The 23,575-nt window shown below is 44.2% G+C and overlaps 1 protein-coding gene across 1 annotated transcript; it reads left to right on the top strand.

Moving 5' to 3' along the window:
- The first annotated feature begins 2,667 nt into the window (after positions 1-2,667).
- On the top strand, positions 2,668-22,700 carry HAS2 (hyaluronan synthase 2). Its single transcript, XM_026110153.2, has 4 exons — positions 2,668-3,297; positions 12,322-12,948; positions 17,478-17,579; positions 19,728-22,700. The coding sequence occupies exons 2-4, from the start codon at positions 12,322-12,324 to the stop codon at positions 20,655-20,657; spliced, it is 1,659 nt and encodes a 552-aa protein (XP_025965938.1). The 5' UTR covers positions 2,668-3,297; the 3' UTR covers positions 20,658-22,700.
- The last annotated feature ends 875 nt before the right edge of the window (positions 22,701-23,575 follow it).

The following is a 23,575-nucleotide window of genomic DNA, read 5'->3' as shown; positions in this document are numbered from 1 at the left end:
TAGACGTGATATACTTTCAACTAAATATACCTACATCTGTTTTTGATAGCACTGTGTGGATTGGCATTAATCATATCCTCCTACTTTAATTCTTTCCTGGTAGGCTAACCTAGCTTCAGCAACCTACGTTATCCTGCTTGTCATAAAAGCACGATCACACAACATTAGCTATGGCTGAGAAGGAAGTAGCTGTGGACATGAGAGACTCACCACTCCCATTATGTCATTTTCTAAAACAAAGTTTCAATGTGATTTAAATGCTGCTATTACTGCCCCTGTAATACAAGAAGGACACACAGATTTGTGCCTCACCGGACTCTCTCTCTTGATCCCCGTTCAAACCTAAAGAAAACGGGATTAAGCCGATGAGATGCTGTATATTTCCGGAGTAATATATAGGCATCAGTCAAGGAGGTGTGCAGCCCTCAAATTTAAACCATTAAAAATGGAATAGAGAACAAAGAAATAACAGTTCAAAAGAAATGTGGTTATGAACACCCCCCTCCCCCAAATAAACTTCATTTCGGAAATGATCCTAGACCTCTAAGGCCCCTGTGAATGCGTTCCTGAGTCAAAACAAGACAAGCAAGTACCCAGAGCAAAGCCAAGTGAAGCTGGCAGCACCAGCTCTCTGAAGGACAGCTTTGCAGGGTAGCCATGTCCAAGCATGGACTTGGGACACACATGTTAAAATCTAATCCTCTCTTGACTCTGGCAACACCAGAGAGAAAGCCTGATGTTAGGAAATTGTGCTTTAACACTTACACAGATGCAGAGAACTTGGTTACAACACCGTGAGCATGTGTGATGTTGGCAGAGCTTATGGTGGCTCTTTACCTGGCTAAATGACAAATGTTAATCATGCTATAAGCCTGGCTTATTGAAGACTTTTCTACCCTAGGTATTTCTGGGTGATAGTTCATGTGGACAGGGTTTTGGATAGCCCTCTTGATACCCTCCTGCCTTCTGGCCCCACTTGGAGCAGATACCACAAGTTTCCCCTTGCCAGATGAGACACTTTGATCATTTGGGGTAGACGGACCATGGGGACGATGCTGCCTAGAGGGGAAAACCTGAAAGCGGCACCCTGCTAGACTTTATGCTTGCTAAGCCATGCTTTACTTTCAAGGACACTTTAAACTATTGTAAACCAGACTGCTGCCGAAAGCAGCTGTCCCACCTCCTCCTTGCCCAAGTTACTTGTTCTTACTTTTTTGCTCCTTGAGTGGCTATTTTTAAGCTAAGTTAGACCTCTTGACACCAGGAAAGGGACTGTGCAGAGGTAGGAATGAGAAGCCTGACACAAGGTGGGCAAGATAGCTGCTTTTCCTGGTGCTGCCAGGTTAAAACAGTTGTGAAACTCTGGCCTAAATCAGAGCCAGACTTGTTATTTGAGACGGACCAGATTTCTCAAAAAGCTCCACTTTTACGTGCCTCCTAAAGCCACATTCGCAGTCCCCCCAGCCTCCTTTCCACGCCGGGAGCCACCCTTCCCTTTCACGGCAGCTGAGCACACCGGAAAATCTGACCACTTCCCCAAGGTACTCAAACAATTCTCTGTCTAGGTAACTACCGGCTTTAAACCATTTCATCGGCATGACGAGCACACGAGAGCACTGAGCACTTTTCCCACGCTGGAAAGTAACAGCCGGGCGACAGCTCAGTGAGGAGTCACGGCCGCATTTCACAACCGCCCTCCGACGTGGTCCCGCTCGGCAGCTCGGTGCCTTCAAGCAGCCGCCTCGCTGGGCCTGGAGGGAATAGCGGGGGGGGAATACAAGTTCAAATGCCCCCTGGGCTCAGGAGGGCCCGGCGAGGGGCAGGGCTGGACGCCGGCACGAAGAGGCTCTGCTCACCCACCCGCGCCGGCCCCACCTCGGCAGCGACTTGGCGGCTCCGGGGTGTTCCCGGGGCCCGCTTTGCTCCTCTTACTTCAACAGTGCCACCTAGTGCCCTCTCCTGATCATTTCAAGTGGAAACCTGGGCAAAGCGGGGAAAGCCACACTCGAGGTGGAAAACAGTTGAAAAGCGAATGCGTCCATCCGTAAGACTTCAAGGTACTGAAGCCCCCAAAGCCGCCGGTGGTGTAATGTCAGCTCCAGGCGCCCCTGCCCGTCCCGAGGTAACTTTTAACCGTCAGCACAGAACAGAGGGAGAATTTCTGCAGCAAAACTGGAAAGCAAATTTCCAGTTCTTAAATTATCTAATGTGTTTCCGGGCTCGTTTTAACACAACTAACATAGGTATTAACGCCAGTGGGAGCTTGCTTGGGTATTTACTGTAGAAAATGTTTCTGGGAGTGAATGAGTAAAGCAGGACTGGAAACTGCAAAGTTCATCCATTCATAGAGGCAATTCCCTTGTTAATAAAAACCACCAGCAGCAAAAAACTGTCCCAACTGAATAGCGGCTGTGGGAGAGACAAGTCCCATAGCCCAAGTCTGCAGATGCAGGAGTGGGGAGACGGGAAAGTGGAGGGGTTCCCCCAACTGAGGGGCACGAAGAGGAAATCAGGTGGTGGCAACATATGTGTATTGCATTTCTCTGCAAAATTTGCAGCTTCGCTAATTGAATTCATGCCGCTGAATTGGTCCTTGGCTGAGCTCATTTCAATGGGCAGGGTTTTTTTTTTTACCCTCCTTACAGGAGTTCCCTCCCCTCCTCCTTCCCATCCTCCGCCTATTAAAACAACTCAAGTCTCACTTGTTAAAGACCCCATAACGTGGAGGAGGCAGAAAAGCAGCAGCAGCAGCAGGAAAGAAAAAGACGTCTGGAAAATATTACCCGTTTGCTGCTGCTGCTGCTGAGAAACCTCATTGAAACAGTTACTCGGTCAGCAAGGCATCACCAAAGAGACTTTATCTGATGCTGCACATCTCAAACTTTCAGACGCTGCCTTGCAACTTCTCCAGGCTCCTGGCTAGCCGGGTTTGAAATAAGATCTTCAGCTTCAGCCACGAGAAACTAACACATAATTTATTACTTCTAACTTTTTTAATTATTATTATTATTTGAAAAAAACCCTCTACAACTTTGAGCTAGAAAGTGAAGCAGTGAGAGAAAAATAAATTGTAATAGGGAAAACACGTGGAGAAAAATGAGTAGGACTGAATCGCCTTAATTTTTTTTATTTTCATTTTTTACTATTTTTTATTTTTGAGCGTCTCAATAAGTCTCTGAAAAGTGCGATTTGATCTTTTACCTCAAACTTGGAAACTGTTCAGCAGGAGCAACGGTACGTGAGACCACACAGCTGGCCGAAGCCCCTCTATGACCAAAGGACAGAAGGACAAACAAGGTGGGTGATTTACGATTAAATTTCTGTCACCTCAAAAGCAGGAGACCCTACCCTCACACCCCCGCTGTTCAAGGGAGGAAAGCTGAACTAGATCCCCCGAGTAAGAGTGGGGTTAGAGGGGGAGGCTCTTGCCCCCTCTACCCGACACCTATTTCAGCAATAAATGGGGCTGCAGTGAGCATGAATGAGGTTTTCAGCTGCAGCCCCCCCTTTCTGTGTGATCCCCTTAACACGTTGCTGATCTCGACAATTGCAAAAATAAATAAAAAATAGATAAAATCGGGGCGGCAGGTTAGGAAGCCGTTCCCTGCACCCCTGCGGGCGAGGTGAGCCCAGCTCCCGGCCCAGGTTGCTTCTCCCTCGTCGCCCCCGCCTGGCGCCCGGGCTCGGGGGGGCCGTGACAGGCGCAGGGGCGGGAGGCGGCTGCCGGCGGCCGAGGGAGGGGGCGGCCGGGGGGTCGCGGGTTCGAGCCCCGCCTCGGCGGAGGTTGGCGGCGGGGGGGTGTCTGGCGCGGTGTCTCGGCGGGACGCTGAGCGGGGCGGGAGGTGTCCCGAGGCGCAGAGGAGGGGGCGCGGCGGCCCGGGCGGGGGTGGGGGGAATGCAGGCTTGCACCCCGCTTTTGGCACCTGGCTGCTATAGGGCCGGCACTTCTCGCCGGCAGCGAGCGGGGGGGACCCGCCGCGCGACGGACAGGAGCGCCCCGGGCTTCCCGCGGCGACACTGCGAGCGGGACGGCCCGCGGGGGGCGCGGGGAAGCGCGCGGCGCTGCCGCTCCGCCGCGCCCGAGCCCCATTTCCGACGGGGCGGGGGGGGGGGGGGAGGGAGCCCCCCACACCGCGGGGAGGACGGAGCTGGGGGATGCCCGGCGCGGCGCGGCGCGGGGGCTGCGCGGTGCTGCGCGGGGCGCGCCCCCACCCACGTGGCAGCGCGGGGGAACCCCCCCGGGGCCCCGCCCCTTTGCTCCTGTGACGCAGCGCCGCCCCGCCGCCATTGGCTGCGGCCGCCGGGCCGGGGGTTCCCCCGAGGAGCGCGCGCCGCGCCGCGCCGACCCGCGCGGGGGCCGGAGGGGGGTCGCCCCGTCTGCGCGCCCCCGGCACGGCTGCCCCGGCCGTCGGGCCCAGCCCTTGGCGCCCGGGCAGCGGTTCCCCGGAAGAAAGCACAGCTCCTGTGGGTGCGAGGGAGCTCCGTGCTGTTGCGCCAGCAGCAAACTCAGCTATTCGTGTTTATGGCGTGGGAGCAAACCTATTATTTACTGCCTTTCATCACTGCTCCGGATTAATGCGTAAAGTGGCACATCGCTTTTCCTTTCTGTGTAATGGCACTGCCTACCTAAGCCAAACAAGGTGTAAACTAATTACAAGGTAATGAGCAATCAAAATCAAATAGATACTTGTTTGCTGGGGTAAGGCATTTTTGTGACAAAAACTTGCATGAACTTCATAACCAGCAGCCAGAAAATATTTCTCAACTCGATTTTTTTATTAACCTTAATCCAAAATGCCTGTGTGCAAATATGATCTACTTTTTTGTTGTTATTTCTTATAGCATTTGTTCTTTTTTTTCTTTTTTTTTTTTAACTTTTGGTTAATTTGACAACTATCACTCTACATTAGAGACAAATCCAACCAACAGTTGTGGAATTCCTTCTGCATTGCTTACACAAACCTATAAGAGACTTGGGCAGTTTAGGGGGAAATGTACACCGAGTAGACAGGAGATTCCTGATTTGCTGATCAAAGTCTGTAAATGCAGATGCAGTTTGCCATCATTATTAATGCTACGTTATCCTGTTCTTTATTTTAAACCTAACCCCAGAGTCAATTTTAGTTTTATGTGAACCCTTTCCAGAAGATCAATGGCATGCAAAAATCTGGAAGTGATAAATAGCCAAAAGCACCAGATACAGTAACTCTGCTATAGTAAAGATGTACAGATGTAACATAACTTTTCAGTTTCCTCTCTGCAGGCTGTAAACTAGAAGAGGGAGTCTGGACAGCTATTTTTTTCCTGTAATGCATGTGTACCTGGAATCATTTGTACTTCAAAGATAAATGATTTATCTTGCTGCCAAAATGAGGCTAAATGTACCTAAACATTGGATGAGAATTCATAACTCTCAGATGCTGCTTGTGTGTATGCACAGTGTAGGTGTATAAGGCCACATGCAGTATGTTTCAATCTGTGCGCACACACAGTCTCATGCACACATTCGCACACACACTCAAACACGTCCATATCATTCAAGCAGCTGATCTACTGAAGCCAATGCTATTATTCTCACAAGTAAGGATTTTTTTTTTTTAAGGCTTATAAAAACTGATATTCTTCCTTTGGTTGTGCGCAAAATGATTCTCAATAGCTGTGTGCACATATGCCTCCATGTGTCAGCTTTTATGTTGGGGAAAAACACATCCAAGTCCACTGATCTCAGGAATGCTGCTGAGCAAGAGTTGCATGATTATTATATACAGACCCCTACTGACTCCACCTTCAGATGAATGCTCCTATAGGCAAGGAGAACAGGACATGGTCTGTTTTTTGAGAAAAACAGTTATATGCAACAGGAGAACTGGTGGGTGCCCTGTGACACCAGCAAAAGTAACAGTACAGATAACAGTAACCTAAGCCTTAGGCAGAGTTTGGTAAACCTCCAAGAGCTTCTCAGACAATCATGCTTCCCACTTTACAGGTGAGGGAGCTGAGGCAGAGAGAGGTGAATTCACTTAACTAAGGTCACCCAGAAGGTTAATGGCAACACTAGGAACAAAACCCAAATTGTCTGAATCCTGGTTCATTCTCTGCAGATTCCCAAATATATGAAATGCAGCAGTTAAGCAATGACCAATTGTCAACTTTCATGAGGGAGATTAATCTATATAATAAATTTGTCAAATACATTTTTTATTATGACCACTCCAGAAATAACTGCTTTGTAAAGCAAGTTTGATTTCTTATGCCTGCACTACAGAACTGCAAATTATCCCCAGATTTCCCTCTTCAACTTAAGTGCACACTTATCTTTAATGACATGCTTACATGCTTTGCTGCATCCAAAGCCTCGGTTACTAAGGTTAGGAGGACCATGACTGGTAGACTTTTAAGATATTAGCTCCCATAGAGGCATGCAAAAATGAGACACTTCCAAAAGTTTTCAGTGCCCAGCAGGTCTAGTTGTAACACAGATTTTTGGATGAGGCTAGTGCCTAGATCTCATTGCTTTTTGGGTTGGTTTGCATTATCATTTTAATTTGAATAAGAAGCGTGCTATTGAAGCAAATGCTTCAGTTGTCCCCACTCACCATGCTCTGATTTGTATTGCAAAGTGGTCACTGGGCGCACAAACTGGATTCCTCTTGAATGAAACTAAATGCAAGATGTGCTCCAGGAGCACACCTAACACTTTTCAGACACTAATGGGTATTCAATCCATGTTGTCTAACTAAACTTAGCTCGGAGTGAACCCTGAAAAAGTGTTCAGAGTGGAAGTCAGGTCCTCAGTACCAGTTGTTCCTTTTTACAGATTTGTTTCTATAGTATTGGACTGTCTGCTTATGTGGCCATAGTCCTAGATATCTAGAGAGTGGCAGCGCTCTTTTGAGCCCTTAAGAGGTGAAGCAGACAAAATAAGCACCTTTGCAATCAAACCTTTGCTGTTGTTTCCCGGACAAATATTGGCCTTTGCAGTATAAATTTCTTTTTGAACATGTTTAGACCTTTGGAATTAATAAGTGATAATTCTTTCCAAATTGTTACTTTTTATGCATGAACTTCCTATGTCTCCCTCGCTTGCTTTTTGATCTTCCTTGGGAAAAACTAGCCAGAAGTACTGCATAGCAGTGTGTTTGAGCATTATACATGAGGGACTTCTTAAACAGATGATGTAGTGAGCTGCAGCCCATGTGTTGCGAGCAAACCTAACTTCAGTTTGACCTCTGGTTAGTCACCAGTTCCAAGTCCTGCATTAGCAGGGGACACCCTGATTGCTTTCCTTAGTCCTCTGAGCAGCTACAGAACTGCTGGCGCAGAATAAAAGAAGGATTGCAAATAGCGTTGCCATGTTCAGACACCATTACAGATATGTTTTCTGGATATATATTTTCCTCTCTTCTGTTTATTTTTCTCTTGATATATTGGTAACAAATCAAATCTTTGTTCTCTTTATCTCCTGATTTTTAAAGATGTTAACTACAGTATCTCCAGCTCCTATTAGTCTCAGAGATGCATCAAGGCTGACTAATAACCATATGGCCAGCCTGTGCTATCTAATTTTGGAGGGAAGGGAAAAGTGATACTTTGCCATGGAAGGCAGCAGAGTTCTTTGCTGAGTAAAGACTGTGTTCAAATCAGGATTTAAAAACCTGCTGAACTTCAGTCATGTGTCTAGGCCTTGTTAAAGTTAGATCTATGTACCATAACTAGACTAAATATTTCCCAGGATAGGGAGAACTCAAGCATATATTGGTATGCACTTCTGGTTTGTAATCTAAGGCATTCTTTAGCCTGAGAAAGGAGGAAGAGCTTTAGTTGTTGGAGTTAACACCTCAGTCACTGTATGTACATTGCAGATATCAGTCAGCTCTTTGTCAGCCTGAAACTTTTTGTGAAAATAATGTCATGAAACTTCAGCTTTTAGCTCTGCCAGTTGTTAATACTAATGTAGCGTAAGGTCTCCTTCATCACAGCGTAACAGAAAAGCCCTACTCTTTCTGTAGCTCTATCAGGATGCTGAAAGGGATGCAGTTCGCTAGGTGGGGTCTGGTGTAAGATATGTTGGGATCTATCTCTAGGCCATTCTTTTCTGTAGGAGCCACCAGGAAGAGACATACACATTTATTGCCTCTTCCTGTGCAGTCCCTTCAAGGCACAGACTATATACTTGGGACTGCTTGGCGATCAAAATGTGTGTCAGTAAAGAAGCAACATCCTACATAACATCAGGATTCAGCATATTACCTTCACACTTCATTTCTACTAAGTGGGCTGGTTAGGACTAACCAGCTCCATTCAGGGAAATAAACAGCTCCAAGATCATGACAATAAATCACTCAGTAGTAGACTATCAAACCTCTCTACAGAAACTCATCTTGTGCATATAAACCTTGACACTATTTGCTGGAGTCAGCGCTAAGGCCCATACTGGCTTCAGCACTGGGGGATTAGATGAGGGTGCCTGTGAAGGATTGAGGTGCCCACACTGCACAGAAGAATTAGCAATCTTGTCTTAGGCTTCCTGTACTGTATGTGGGGGACATGGGCACCTCCAAAAAGAGTCTGGCACATGTAGTGCCATGAGCAGGTCAGTATGTGATGTGCAGCTGTCTGGAACTAATTCCTAATCACTTGAATCCTCAGTCTTATTGCCCCCTCAAAATCTGCTTCAGGACTGATGCAGAGTGCTGGACCCGCTGACCTCTTTCAGAGCTAACTGGTGTTTACTCTAAAAAAGGGAAGAACACTGCAGGTACCGTCCCTGTCCTCCTGTTTTATAGAACTGGTTAAAAACCTGCCCAGAAAGTGCAAGATCCAGGTTTGGTTCCAGAGACAAAGTGAGACATGTCCTAACCGCTGACTAACCTTTTCAGCAGGTGAGGATCTCTGTTCCTCTCCTCACCTCAAGACCTCTTTCAGCATAGCAGCAGTTTCTTGTATACATAGAAGTGCTCTGGAACTGGTTCTGTTGATCCAGAGAAACGGGACAGGGCTGGCTGCAGGTCTTCTTTGTCTAGAGCACCTAATTCCTAGTCCATGCAGTGCTGTTCAACTTATTCATTTATTTATTTATTTATTTATTAAGTTCTGCCATGCCTATTGCCCAGGACAAACTTAAATCCCTTAAAAGACTGAAGATCCATTAGGCTGAGACATAAACAAAACACTGAGCTGTGCCTTAGAACTGGCTCAAGCTCCAGGAACCTGGGGGACATACAGATCACAATATGGTGTGTCTACAGTACCCCCACGCCGATCAGTCAGCTGTTCAACAGGGCTGTAGTGCTGGCAACTTTGAATATAAGCATTTACATTTTGCTGAAAGGAATTTTGCTAGCACTTAAAAAGGGTAGTTATCAAGGAAATGACTGAAAAACAACCGTGGTTGCAAAAGTGAACGTGGGTGCTTGTCCTTCACCAAGCATTTGCCACTTACATCTTGACTCAGTATGGCATTATTTTAGGCTTACATTGCTATAACACCGTACTATACACTGGTTCTCTGATAATACTTGATTCTAGCTTTAGGTGAAAAGTGTAGGAAAATTTTAATTGATGTGTGACTAAGGATATCATATTAAAGTTTGCTATATTAGGCCAGACTGAATATTCATAACAGCATTGTCTGGTCTTCAAATCTGCAATGTAGCTATTCCCTATCCTCAATGCTATTATTTGACTCAGCACTTCTTTTTTGGCCCCAGACTTGTACAAGCGTCATTTCCCTTTATTTTTTTGGCTCTATTACTGGAGAAGGGTGGAGAGTTTTTGGCTTCTTTGCCATTGTTTGGGCACTTTCAAGCTGCTAAAAATCAATTCTGCTGGGCAACTCCTCAATAGCTCACATGCTAAAGTGGAGAATATTGAGCAACTTTTTCCAGACTTTGCCTGAGATTCAGTCAGTTGAAAGACTATGCATAAAACCTTCAGTTGCATATACAAAGGGGAAAGTTTCTTTGATGAAAGCCAGGATTTTAGATCAAAACACAGTTTATTTTCCCAAGGTTGACAGTTAAAGGATAGAAAAAAAAGCTGTTTTATTAGGACCAGAAATCCATTTCTTGATCTTAGAAGACTGCATTTTGGGGAGGGCAGGAAGCTGTGCTGTAATGACAGGATCAGAGAATTCACTTCTTGTTTTTCTTTTTGTGCAGAAGCACTTCATAGGAAGAGGAAAAGCAATAGCAAATTAATATACAAAGAAACCTGGTACAGTATACAGTTAGTCAAAGGTGAACACTCCGGATCTTAATCTAAATCCTGTGAGCTCTACCCGTACAAGTAGTCCATTAATTTCAGTGGTGTAATTCTTAATGTAGGCAGACTTTAGCCCCTACTCACTAATAGGAATTTTCTATTTCTGGCAAGAGAAGAAAAGTAGTGGATCCAAAATGAGAAAGCGTAGTAGAACTGCACCATTAATGAAACATTTACCTTGATGTTTGTGACCCTTTGCTTACTTCAGGGATTAATAAGCACCTAAGCTATTTGACTTCAAGGCAATCTGGAGGTGATCCATTACTTAATCTGTTTTCTGAAGCTAGTCTATTTTGGGCACTGAGTTCTAATTAACCTATAACCGGTACGTTAAAGCTATCTTTTATTAGGCTTCTCTATAACTACTAGTGAAGGACTTTTAGACAGGCCACATCAGGGAAGGTCCCTTTTGCTGCTGGGTGATTACAGCACCTGTTGGAGCCCAGCCGTAAGTATTCGAGGAAGTCCTAGAGATAGAGTCCAATTTCTTTAACAGTATCTCCAAATATGTATTTAAGAGGCTTCCTCCTGTCTTGAAATGTAAGACCCTAAATAGCTAGTGGAAAAACATAATCTTCATAACCTCAGACTTTATGATCGCCTGGTTTATTTTCATTCTGTAATTGATTCTGTGTTGACAATTTTTTTTTTCCAAGCCTGTAACTTTTCAGACAGAAGTGTATTAGCGGAGAGCTATGCTGCTGGAGCTTGGTAATGTTTTTTCAGAGTATTTCACAAGAAAGAGTTAAAGGCATATATGATGTAAGGAAGTGGTGTTCCAACTTCAGCTTCGGCCAACAGATGGTGAAACAAACGTTGTCAGCAGACAAGCAAGATGACAGCAGCAGGGAAAATATGAATAGCAATAAGAAAACACAAATATTACGTCCATTACTCTAAGAGAGGCCCTAATTCAGCAAAATATTCAAGCATGTGCTTCAGTTTCATTGAGTTAAGATCATGCGCTTGCTGGGTTAGCCTTAAAGAGACATTACCCACTTTATGTTCCTGATGTCAAATACCTCAATTGAGAAAAAACATTGTCATTAACTTCCTGTAGTTATGAGAAAGCTGTTGCATAAAATGGTTAATGTGATCGCCAAAAAAAAAAAGCAGCTGAGTAATAGATTCTGCCTGTCTGCCTGCCTACATGTGTATCCATCATTTGTTTACAGAATATCAGAGCACCCTCCATCCCAGGTAGCTCTTCCATAACCTAGAGTTCAGGTTAGAAGATTTTAAAGGCAGATAATCTGAGCATGCAAAAGATGTCGGAATCAACTGATATTCTAATGAATTTCGGAGTCCAGGGTGAAGCCTCGGCTCTGTTAAATTAATGCGTACTTTTGCCACAGACTTAATCTTAGTCCAGCTTTAGCCATGCACACACATGCTCACACATGCATATATCCATATACACAAATGTATGAATAATACATTTTTGCAATGGTATTGAGAAGACCTTTTAAAGCAGATGTCTGATTATATAAATACAAATTATAAATATAGTCAGACATCTGCTTAACAAATTATAAATACATTCAGACATCTGTTTTAAGAATGTCTTTCCAATATTTTTGCAAACATAACTAAGTGACAGAAGTGATTCAGGGCTGGATGCAGTCGTGACATGGATGGGGGAGGGAGAGGCTGCCCAGACGTTCAGCTGTTCCTCCTGCCTGTGACCATATGAAGCGAGTGATGGCCCAAAGGCCCTTTCTCCACCCCCTCCAGGATAGTATGACAGCATGTCTTATTCAGCAAGCCCAGACCTCCAAAATAAGATCCTGACACAGATAGCATCTTCTGGGAGGTTATTACAATTAGTAACAAATACCCCTGGTACATTAAGGTATACTTGAGCCTTACTTTGCACAGAGGAAATACTGCAAAGAGAAAACATAGGTTGATGAAGGTGATGCAGTGAGTCTGACACAGCCAGAAGGACAGCCTGTATTTCTTGACACCAAGCACTACGCTGTAGCCATGCGCATCCCTTGCGACGTCTTGTGGCAGGAAAGGGTCGTTGTGCTAACTGTGTCCCTGGTTCTGTTGCAGATGTATTGTGAGAGGTTTATATGTATCCTGAGAATACTTGGAACCACGCTCTTCGGGGTGTCCCTCCTGCTCGGGATCACCGCTGCTTACATTGTTGGCTACCAGTTTATCCAAACGGACAATTACTATTTCTCCTTTGGACTCTATGGTGCTATCCTGGCATCACATCTCATCATCCAAAGCCTGTTTGCCTTCCTAGAGCACAGGAAAATGAAGCGGTCGCTAGAGACTCCAATCAAGCTGAACAAAACAGTTGCCCTTTGTATTGCTGCCTATCAAGAGGATCCTGACTACTTAAGAAAATGTTTACTTTCTGTGAAAAGATTGACCTACCCTGGAATTAAAGTTGTTATGGTCATTGATGGGAACTCGGAAGACGACGTTTACATGATGGACATTTTTACGGAAATCATGGGTAGGGACAAATCTGCCACTTATGTCTGGAGGAATAACTTCCATGACAAAGGTCCAGGTGAGACAGACGAGTCTCACAGAGAGAGCATGCAGCATGTATCTCAGCTGGTCCTGTCCAACAAAAGTGTTTGCATCATGCAGAAATGGGGTGGAAAAAGAGAAGTAATGTACACAGCATTCAAAGCACTGGGGAGAAGCGTGGATTATGTACAGGTAGGTATTAAAGTGCCAGGTCACTGCCAATTCAAACACACTTTGAAAGAAAGCAGCTTTTGTATATTTTGTGCAGCATGTTAGAGCCCATCCTAGTCCCTGATGAACACAGTGCTCCTTTCAGTCTGTTTGGAAACAGCTTGACCGTTAAAACTATATTTTTCTACCTTTTAAAATGGTAAACCTATCTGTGAATATGTTAAATCTGTGCACTAGCTACTGGAGAAATCTGAAATACTTCAGCACTACTCCCTTATCAAAATGATTTTGCTTCAAATAAGGCCAATGGTCTCTTAAAGACCCTTTCTCTAGTCATGTAAGTTAAGATCTGAGGTAACTTTTTTTTTTTTGAGGATGTTAGCAGCCCTATATGCAAGCAGGCAGTAAAGTATTTGGTGGTGCTAGGGAATATCTCAGAGCAGTGGTGGAGTCTGTAAAAAAGATGGTCGTACTTTAAAGTCTTCAAAGGCAGTGTGGACTATTCCATAAAAGGGTCAATGTGCAGCCTTGAAAGAAAGATTTCTTCAGCTAAAGCCTGAAGGAGCTTTTGCTTCATCACTTACAGCTGCATTACCTCACTCACCACGACTTGGCCTTTAAAGCCCTTATGACACTACTCACTTAAAAATGAGTTAGGCTGGGTTGTCTCTCCCTGTCTCCAAAGCAGCAGAGACACATTTCTTTCCAGCTGCCTTGGATCCCATGAAAGATTTTCTATGTTTTTGCCTTACTTTACCTTATACCTGGAAGCACTCCTTTCTCCTGAAAACAGTCCTGCTGACTTCAGGAAACAGAAGAGGACTTGCTCAGAGAAATGCGTGTAGGATCAGGGCCTTTGTCTGGACACTGAGAATTATTAGTTGTCCATCAAGACCAGCAAGGCTCATTTGACTAATCCCTCAGCCTCAACCTTCTCATGACCTCAGACCTCCTCCCTCTGCTCTGCCTTTAGCACTCTCCTCTTGTGGGGCACCTGCTACCTGCGAGGTGCTCTCTGTGGGCCCCGGGAGGTGGTGTAGCTCAGCTGTACTCTCAGGCGCTAGTGACCACTGTCGTGCAGGTCTACGTGTGCACAGCATGGATGGCACGGCAGAAAGGCTGCCAGGTAGCTGGTCTCAGAGCTGCAAGCTCTCCAAAGACAAGAGAAGCAGAAACTGAAGAGCTGCTGGGAAGTGGTCTGTTATCAGAGTTTCAGGAGTAAGACAAAGATTTAAAACTCGTCCTCTGCCACTTCCAAAATTCAAAATGATTTATTCTCTGAAAACAATGGGCTTAACTTCCCCATTGTCTTCACTTTGGTTTTGTGTTGTGAGGGACTATGATGGGTATAAAAATGCTGTCATTCTGCATTGGCATGTTTTTATAGTCACTTTGCATAGGAATATCAAATTGCAGAGAGAGAAGGCAGGGAAACAGATTCATTACACTTTTCCTCCCTTAGTTCAGCTCAAGGAACCTGGAAAAAGTGTTTCTATTTCAACCATAGGGCATACCCTAAACTGAGAAAATAGATGAGATATTTCTGTTTTTTCAGTCAATTAAGACTCCTGACCTGACTCAAAAGTCCTGATGAATGTCTCAGGAACTGTAATGCTACTGCAAGGCAGCCACCAAATATTGCATTAATGATTGCTGTCAAAGTCACAGCTACAGTCACATCTATATTATAAATAAAGCAACCTGGTGGTCCTAGTTACTACACAATGATGATGCAACACAGTTAAGACATTGTTTTATGAATGAATGAAAGTCAAGATTTCCCAAATGATTCTTTGAGCGGACCCAGAGTAAATTACTTAAAAGTGGTCTGATTTTTTAAGGGCTGAGCAATCTTCATTGATGATCAAGCACTTAAAAAAATGGACCACTCATAAGCAGTTAAGTCAATGTAGATAAATGAGACGTTGCTCATTAGAAGAGACTTGTCAAATAACTGAAACCACTGTGAAGGCTGCAAGTGATCAGTTAGTGCAGTTAAACTGACAGACCATGTTCTCATGATCAGCACTCATTTGTCTTTGGCATTAGTCTGTCCTGTACTGTCAGCAGGAACGTGAGTGATAGCTGGGTACAAATACCCTGCTGTGCTTGGCTGTGAAGACCCTAGGGACAGTATTCATCCCACCAAACGTGGGGGCCTACGGCTGAGGAAGTCACCCTAGGCTCTCCTTACAGTCAGTGCAGCGCCAGTTGAAACACTCAGCAGATTTCAGGGTGCAATTTTTCCCAGCTTAACACAGAACACTCTGTGACCTGGGGCAGTAAACTCTAGGTCACTCAGCCCTTAGGTGAAAATATGACAAATTGGCTATGGGGCGGTGCTGGGCCAGCCCTGACTGTGCAGACCTTCGTATGTTTTATTAGGACTCCTATGTGTTTACCCTTCTCTGGACATGTCCTCTTTTCACCTGGAAAAACCTCACCCAGCTGGCAAATGACAGCTTGTCAGATTTGCACTAGAAGCCCAGACGTGTCCACTGTGCTGAAATGGCTGGGACACATGCTGGTAATATGTAAATAAATCCAGTGTGTTCAGGATTCCTCATGTCATATTAGCAGTGTTGCTCACATGCAGGTTTTTCTGCTATAGATAAACACATCCAATGGGCTTGGCTGCATGAAGTTACGGAGGATCTCAAGGGAATGCTAAGGGGCTGGGGACAGGGCTGATCCCAACTGACTGCTCACAGACAGAAGAAATAGTGATGTATATCACAGCAGTGCTCTCTGCCTGAGGCCAGGGTACCCAAAAAATTACAGAACTGCTGTGCAAAGCACTCCAAGACATGTCTGTCTAGGAAGTCGCAGACAGATATAGGACATCCTTTCTTCTCTTCAGCAGACTTGCTATGCTCCCTTTTTATCACTGAGTGCTGTCACTGATGACAGCTTTCCACCATAGCTGCAAGAACATGTTGGCCAGGTTACAAAGGTCCTTCTCGAGCTGGAGGCCGTTAAGGAGAGGAGCTGGATGCTTGAATTTAGCGGGAGCTAGAGATGCTTGTGGCTTTTGTCCTGACAGAAATATGAGAGCTTTCATCAGCTTCCTCCTTTCACCCCCCTCCAAGTGAGCTTGGAAAGGAAGCATTTTGGCAGATATTCAACTACATCCCAAGCTATGCAGCCTGCTTGTCCCGGGTAACTGCCCCGCTTGAATCTGGCCCATAGCAGAGTCTGCGAGCTTCTTCGTGCCCCTAAAAGCTCTCCTCCTCCTTCACAAATCAGGAAGCAATCCTTCAGCTCCCCTGGAGCAGGGGGACTTAGGCTGAATTCGAAGGTTGGCTGAAAGGACACCAGAATTAGGATTGCTGATCAGAAGCCTCATCTGAATCTGACTTAATAGGCTATTCATTCAGAGCTACTGACTTTTGCTACTGCCGTCCCCATCTGAAATCACAGGAATGCAAAGTGTGGATAGAATGGAAACAGTATGAGAATTTACAGAGCAGGATCTAACCAGTTAAAGGGGTGTTTCTGGGACAGCCTCCCTTGCTAGAGTTTCTGGGCGTCTGAAAAATGAGTTCACAGGCGATTGGAGCACCACTTTCCACAGCAGCTGCAACAGGGAGACACCCGATTGTTTTAAGCAGGCTGCAGCCCATGTCATTAGCCTCAGAGCAAATTAAAGCAATGCCAGCTGCCTTGCAGACCGGCCAGCCTGTCTGAGCCCTCCTCCTACTCTCCGGGGGAAAACCACCTCCTAATGTACACACTATTTAGTTGACTAGGAGTGTTTGTGTGGTTGAAACGCCTTGTGTGTGTCATCTATTTCTGCACTGGTCTCATGGAACACTGCACTTAGGGACTTGCTCCTTCTGGCCTTACTTTCATATTTTGTATAAGAATGCCAGAAGAAAATACCAAATAATTTCTATATATCGAATGTCCAACCCCTGCACTAATAATAACACACCATGCAACTAAAATTAAAAATGAGTTTGTTCTGGAATCTAAAATATATATTTTACACAAATTGCTAAAGCCTTCTGTGAGTGCAAGAACTATTAGGTTTCTTTCCAGTCTCCTGGCTGACTTTTTCTTTTTTTAACAAGCGTCTGGAATTTAACTCCTTTCTCCTTCCTGCTTATGGCAGTGGGAAACATTTGACCAGGGCGCTACAACGATGCAGCCGACATGGGAAAACCCTATGTCAGGGCGCAGCAGGAATCTGCAACACACCCACAAACACTGTCTTGCTCTGCAGTGGATTCTCAGTGCCCATCTTTGAGAGCATATCCTGTATTCATAGAAGCCAATTCAGTGTGCCAATACAACAAATACAGCTAATACAGAAAAAAGAGGATTATTTATGTGTGCAGCCCTGACAAGCACTCTCTTTCGTTCAGCACCGCTCCTTGTTGCCTGATACGAATGGCCTTTACCAGAAGTGTTGATGCAGATTCCAAAGATAGATTTAATTGCATTCGGGAATATATGCGTGTTGAGTCTCTACGGTCACTCATAGGATTTTATTTTCTTTCTTAGTGTACTGCTTAACCCATTTTTTCCTTGTTTTGTCTTACTTGTAGGTCTGTGATTCAGATACAATGCTTGATCCAGCCTCATCAGTGGAGATGGTAAAGGTTTTAGAAGAAGATCCAATGGTTGGAGGAGTTGGAGGTGATGTGCAGGTGAGTACAATGAATGTCAGATTAACAGAGGGGTTTCAGGAATAACTGTTTGTGCCACAATACTTGTCCCTGCCTGGAATTAATAGAGTTGAATGTATTGGGAGACCATTATAGAGGTTCTTCTGAGACCTTACCCATTCTATCTGATTAGAATCCCTTATTCTCAGCTGCAAGCGCTGCATAGAACACCCACAGAAAGCAGACAAGTACGATTCTCCCCAGCTTATGAGAAAAGTGAGGCACTGGGATTGTCAGGATTTTGTGGCATCTTTGAGACTCTGATTATAACTGCCCACGGTACCCAAGAAAATTTGTAGGGCATCAGGGGAACTGAGACTAGGTCTCTCAAAGCCAAGTCCAGCACTCCAAGCACTTTAATTATGTCACTATTAGCAGCCAAGATTTTTACGAATAAAAGCCTTTTTGAAATCCAGTGCACCATGCACTCTATGTATTGTTGGATTTCCTCTGCATTTCTGTCAGGCAGGACAATGGAAAGCCCCGAAGTCAGCCCAGTTCCACTTTTGTTAGGATTTCTAGCATTGCGGAGTTTGGCTGACAGCTGCAGCAAAAGGCTGTTCATTCCTTTTGAGACAATTGCTTCTACTGCAATTTATAGAAAGAAATGCATATGAACATTTCAATTGGCTTTGGGATTTGTCCCCTATAATCGTGGGGCTTTTATGTGAGATGGAGGAGAAAGGGCCATCTATTTGGGCAAGCATTTGCTATTGAAGGCCCTAGGAGTCAGAAATATTTCAGGCATTTGGCTCGTAACTCTAGAAATTAAGTTTCTCACAGAAGCCTGAATATCTCTGCAGATCTGGGCTGACCACAAACCAGGCACCACACTTACCCTACACATGTGAGCACAAATGGAGGGAGATAGTGTAGGTTCAGCTGTTAAGGTGAATAGTTCATAAGCACCTGCACAGCGAGATGGGAAGGACATGTGTGCTCTGGGAGGAATGTAGGCAGAATGAAGGCTCTGTGCTTCTTTCTCTTTCCCAATTCACTTTGCAGGGTACAAATAATAAACTTGAACTGAGCTTGAGTCTCCCCATAAGTCCAGCTGCTTCTAAAACATTTTGAAATTAAGCTGAAACAGGGAAAAATGGGTCCTTGGGCTTCCAACACATTGACATGACAGAAATCATGAAAATTGTTTTCTAGTCCTAAAGGGCCACAGATTTCCCTGAAAATCTTGGCACTGAGAAGATACTTGGCATCTTGTGCAGGGCTGGTGCAGCCACCCTGTTACACGTCTCCTTGCTGCATCCTCCAGCACTGTCAGAATGTGACAGCGAAGACTGGGAAAGTGGTGACTGGGAAACCAGTGCACTCTCTTATCTCCATTTAGCATTCAGTCTCTTAGACTATGTCTATGTAGGTCTGAGCTTTTGGTAAGCTTTGATGCATATAGAAAAGACTGAGCCCTTTATGTGGGCTGAAGCATGACTCTACTGAAGGTGCAACAGCTAGACACAGTCATGGCTATGGATACTTGACCCACACCTACTACCTTATATCACAGTATGTCTTGCGACAACATAACAGGGCTAGTATTTCACAGACAAATCAGACTGGGCTGTTCCTTAGAGGACCTAATATCAGTTTAGGGTCAAACTTCTAGTGCAAGCATTATGCATACTGAAAATGTAGGCTAAAGATCATGCATTCAGCCTCCCTCACACTTCAGCGTAGCTTTAGGGGAGGTGCAAGCAGCTCAGTCCCAAAGCTACTGCAGCCTGTGCCTGAGTGCGCAGAGAAGCAGGAGGCCACCTCTGAGACTCCACCATCTCCTCTTGGAGGAAGCTGAGCCCAGCAAGTCCTTAACTGGGGGTGAAGAGAAAGGATGAATGAGTCAGGAAAGAAGCTTTTGGTGGAGAAGAGGAAAGGTTGAGAGAAAAGAGAGAACAATGTTTTGGTGGAGCAGACTCAGAATTCTAAGACTTCACCTTGCCCTTCTTATCAGTGTCCCGAACTGTGTAGATAATGCCTGGATTTGTCATGAGTTGTACACAGGAGCAAGGTTCCCCCTACATGTTGGTTAATGGTACTCTAGCCTTTTCAAGTTCCTTTTTGATCCAATGTGCCTATTTTTTTTCTCAAGAGCTCATTTAAAATTAAAACTTCTTGTGTTTTCAGATTTTGAACAAATATGATTCCTGGATCTCCTTTCTGAGCAGCGTGAGGTACTGGATGGCATTTAACATAGAAAGAGCCTGTCAGTCCTATTTTGGCTGCGTACAGTGCATCAGTGGACCTCTGGGAATGTACAGAAATTCGTTACTCCATGAATTTGTGGAAGACTGGTACAATCAAGAATTTATGGGCTCCCAGTGCAGCTTTGGAGATGACAGGCATCTAACTAACCGAGTGCTAAGTCTGGGCTATGCAACAAAGTACACAGCTAGATCCAAGTGCCTTACCGAAACACCGATAGAGTATCTCAGGTGGCTGAATCAGCAGACCCGCTGGAGTAAATCGTACTTTAGAGAGTGGCTTTATAATGCGATGTGGTTCCACAAGCATCATTTGTGGATGACTTACGAAGCTGTAATCACTGGATTCTTTCCTTTCTTCCTTATCGCCACAGTCATTCAGCTCTTCTACAGGGGAAAAATCTGGAACATCCTCCTTTTCTTGTTGACAGTTCAGTTAGTGGGCCTGATAAAGTCTTCCTTTGCCAGCTTCCTTAGGGGGAACATTGTCATGGTTTTCATGTCACTCTACTCAGTGTTGTACATGTCGAGTTTACTGCCAGCAAAGATGTTTGCAATTGCCACGATAAACAAAGCAGGGTGGGGCACGTCAGGAAGAAAAACCATTGTAGTCAATTTTATAGGACTCATTCCAGTCTCCATTTGGTTTACAATCCTCCTAGGTGGCGTAATTTTCACTATCTACAAGGAATCAAAAAAGCCATTTTCTGAGTCGAAACAGACGGTTCTCATCATTGGCACAATACTCTATGCATGTTACTGGGTTATGCTTTTGACTTTGTACTTGGTTCTAATCACCAAATGTGGCAGGCGGAAGAAAGAGCAACACTATGATATGGTGCTAGACGTATGATGTTTCTGTGGGAAGTTACCCAGAGCGTTTTAAAGCAACCCAACGACCTTATAGTATTTGTGGCATCAGATGAATGTTGCCAAGGGAAATGGATCATTGCTGCTGGGAAGAGGACATTTGTATTCCTCTGGGTTCATTTTCATCCTGCCAAAGTAAGAAAACACAAACAATAAAAAATGATTTTTTTTTCCAAGGGGGGAAAAAAACAAACCACACAGATTCGACCTGTTCGCAAGAAAATGGGAGGACTTCTTTGTTTATGCACTTTTTAATTGTGCATACGCCTGACAGTGTTATGTTCTATATACCTCACTGGTCATGCTTATGTGTGTGGACAGGAAGGAAAGGAGTTTGGAGAATCAAGCAAAGGATCTTACAACCCCTTGCAACCTAATTTATGAACTTCTCTTTTTTTTTATAGTTCTGTTTATAGGAAGGGTCTTTTGTGTTAGGCTGCCAAATGTAATGCCAAAGGTAAATTTTAAGAGGCCATTGGCTGAGCTGTATTTTTATATTATTGTATTATTTGTGTGTGTGTATTTTTAAGCCAACTTTTTTTTAAAATCACATATTTTATATTTTACTTATCTGCCAAAAAGCTGCCTCCCCAACATTTTGTTCTTTACCCTTTTTAAATAGATTTGGAAAAAAAATCATGTTTTCTCCCTAAAAATGTATGCTGATTTGATATTGTTCACAATAGGAAGAATAAAATGTCTCTGCATTTTTACAACTGATGAATGGTTATTTCTGTGAAAATGTATTTAAATGTGCTCTTTGAAGACGTTTATTAGGAAAGGCCCAACATTTCCAGTTTTTGAATATAAGCATATTTGTGAATACAAAAAGGCCAAAGGGGTAGATATGTGCAATTTGGGGTTTTGTTTTGCTTGGATAACATTGTAAAAAGGAACTTTACTTCTCTGCTAAGAGCACCAAACCCTGCCATGCACAATAGCCATGCAGGAAGCCAGGCCTTGATGCCATTGGAGTCTATAGCAAAGCTCTCACGGATTTTCTGTGGGACTCAATGAGTCAAAAGCTTCTGGTGTGGAGAAATATTGGACACCCAAAACTGCTATTGACATCACTGATGGCTGCAGTTGCTCATAATCTGTAAGCACCAAGCAGATAGTTCAGATTTTTGAGTTTAAAAAAATACATGGAAGGAAAAAATGTCAAAACCTTCAAAATGTGGGTGTCTGACAATACAACTTCTACACTGTCGTTCAGAGAGTTTACAGTCACACTAAACGTCAGCTTCTCTGACATCCAGTATAATACAGACCCCTGTACTGAGCCCAATAATTTGTGTTTGACTAAAGCATATCTACCAGAAAAGAAGCCAATTTTTATCAGAAAAGTTCAAGTGATAGCAGATCCATCACTTCTTTGATGCCTAATCATCAATCTAGGACATTTATTTTGGACTACGGTTTTGAAAAATGATATTCAGGACTAAATTCTGCAGTCTTTCACCAACCAAAGGAATGTGGCATTGAGCCCTAATATACAAGTAAAGAGCAACAGAAAGCCAGCTGCATGCAGATATATGCCCTTTTTAGATTCTGGTATTAAAAGCACTGTGGTAAAGCAGAAATCAGCATATGATGCTTAAAGAACTCAGAAGCATTTTCAGCTTCTCTTTTTTATGCAGACATGAATAGATTCTGCTGTAGAGTGAACTGCACACACACTACCTTATTTGTCTGATTATCTTGAGGTACATGGTTTCTTGAAAGTCATACTAATATTATGTTAATGATCGGAGAGTTGATTCATGTTGGTTACAAAATAAAACAGTATTAAAAACGAGCAAAAGAAACAGTAAAAATTTTAAAAAAAACTTGACTATGCCTTTTAACTATTTATGATGTAAGTTAAAGCTTGGGTTAACATTCAAATGTCAAATAAATCCTCTCATTCTATAAAAAGATTGAATTAATTGCCTGTATTTATTCTAGCAATTATTCAATGTACTTCCAGTATAGGTTGTATAGTATAATTGTTACTTTCATAAATAAAATATTTTTGATAAGATTATGACTAATTCATGTTGTTTCTGGTCAGCATGTCTGCTCTGAAGCCATAAAAATGCACAGCTTGAAGGGTGCTATTTGACTGTCACCTGCCAGATTTCCAAGTAGGAACTTGGCAACGCATAGCACAGCACCTGGGAACTGCGTGCCTGGTGGGAAGCATGGGTTGGTCTGTGCTCTAGAGACAGTGCAGGTACTCAGAGCCGTAAGTCTCTCCCACTACTTTTCCTTGGTGCCTTGAGAGCACCATATGTGGGTAGCACACACTCTATGCCTGCCTTTGCCTGTAGCTAACAATGAATTTGGTCAAATCACTTCCTTCTTCTGTTCCTCAGCTTCCTGATTTGTAAAGCAGGAATAATGATCTGACCTCCTCTTGGGAAGTTCTTGGAAGTTTATGGATAGAAAATTTTATATGAGAGCTGCTATTTTCCAGCCTTCCTGCCCACTGGAGGTTACTACCCTCCATAGCAGGGGAAGCGGAGGAGACCATGTATCTGGCCTTCTACTGCTCCACGTTAGTGTCATCTCTCAAGCCCGCTTTGCATGGGAGCAGCCGAAGGGCACGCATATATTTCCTTCTGCTGACTGTAATGGGCAGCAGCCACCGACACAGGGGCAGAGCGAGCAGGGGCCAGAGTGACATCTCTGACGGCTCAGACCAGCACTGGCTCATCAGCACAGGTCCATGACTTATCACACAGTTTCTCAGCACTTGTTAAACTACGTCTGGATACTGTGACCATTTTGGGGCCTGCCAGTACAAGCAAGACATTGATAAACTGGAGCAAGTTCAGCTGAGGGCCCCCAAGATGGTCGAGGCTGGAGCACTTGCCCGTGAGGAGGGGCGGAGGGAGCTGGCCTGGTTCAGCCAGAGAG

The sequence above is a fragment of the Dromaius novaehollandiae genome, chromosome 2, assembly GCF_036370855.1.
Source record: "Dromaius novaehollandiae isolate bDroNov1 chromosome 2, bDroNov1.hap1, whole genome shotgun sequence".
Taxonomy (NCBI): Eukaryota; Metazoa; Chordata; class Aves; order Casuariiformes; family Dromaiidae; genus Dromaius; species Dromaius novaehollandiae.
This window is presented reverse-complemented; position numbering and strand designations above follow the sequence as displayed.

Coding starts and splice junctions, on each gene's coding strand:
- HAS2 (XM_026110153.2), top strand. CDS start 12,322: ATGTATTGTGAGAGGTTTATATGTATCCTGAGAATACTTGGAACCACG. Junction 12,949..17,477: donor GAAGCGTGGATTATGTACAG/GTAGGTATTAAA, acceptor TCTTACTTGTAG/GTCTGTGATTCAGATACAAT. Junction 17,580..19,727: donor GAGTTGGAGGTGATGTGCAG/GTGAGTACAATG, acceptor TTGTGTTTTCAG/ATTTTGAACAAATATGATTC.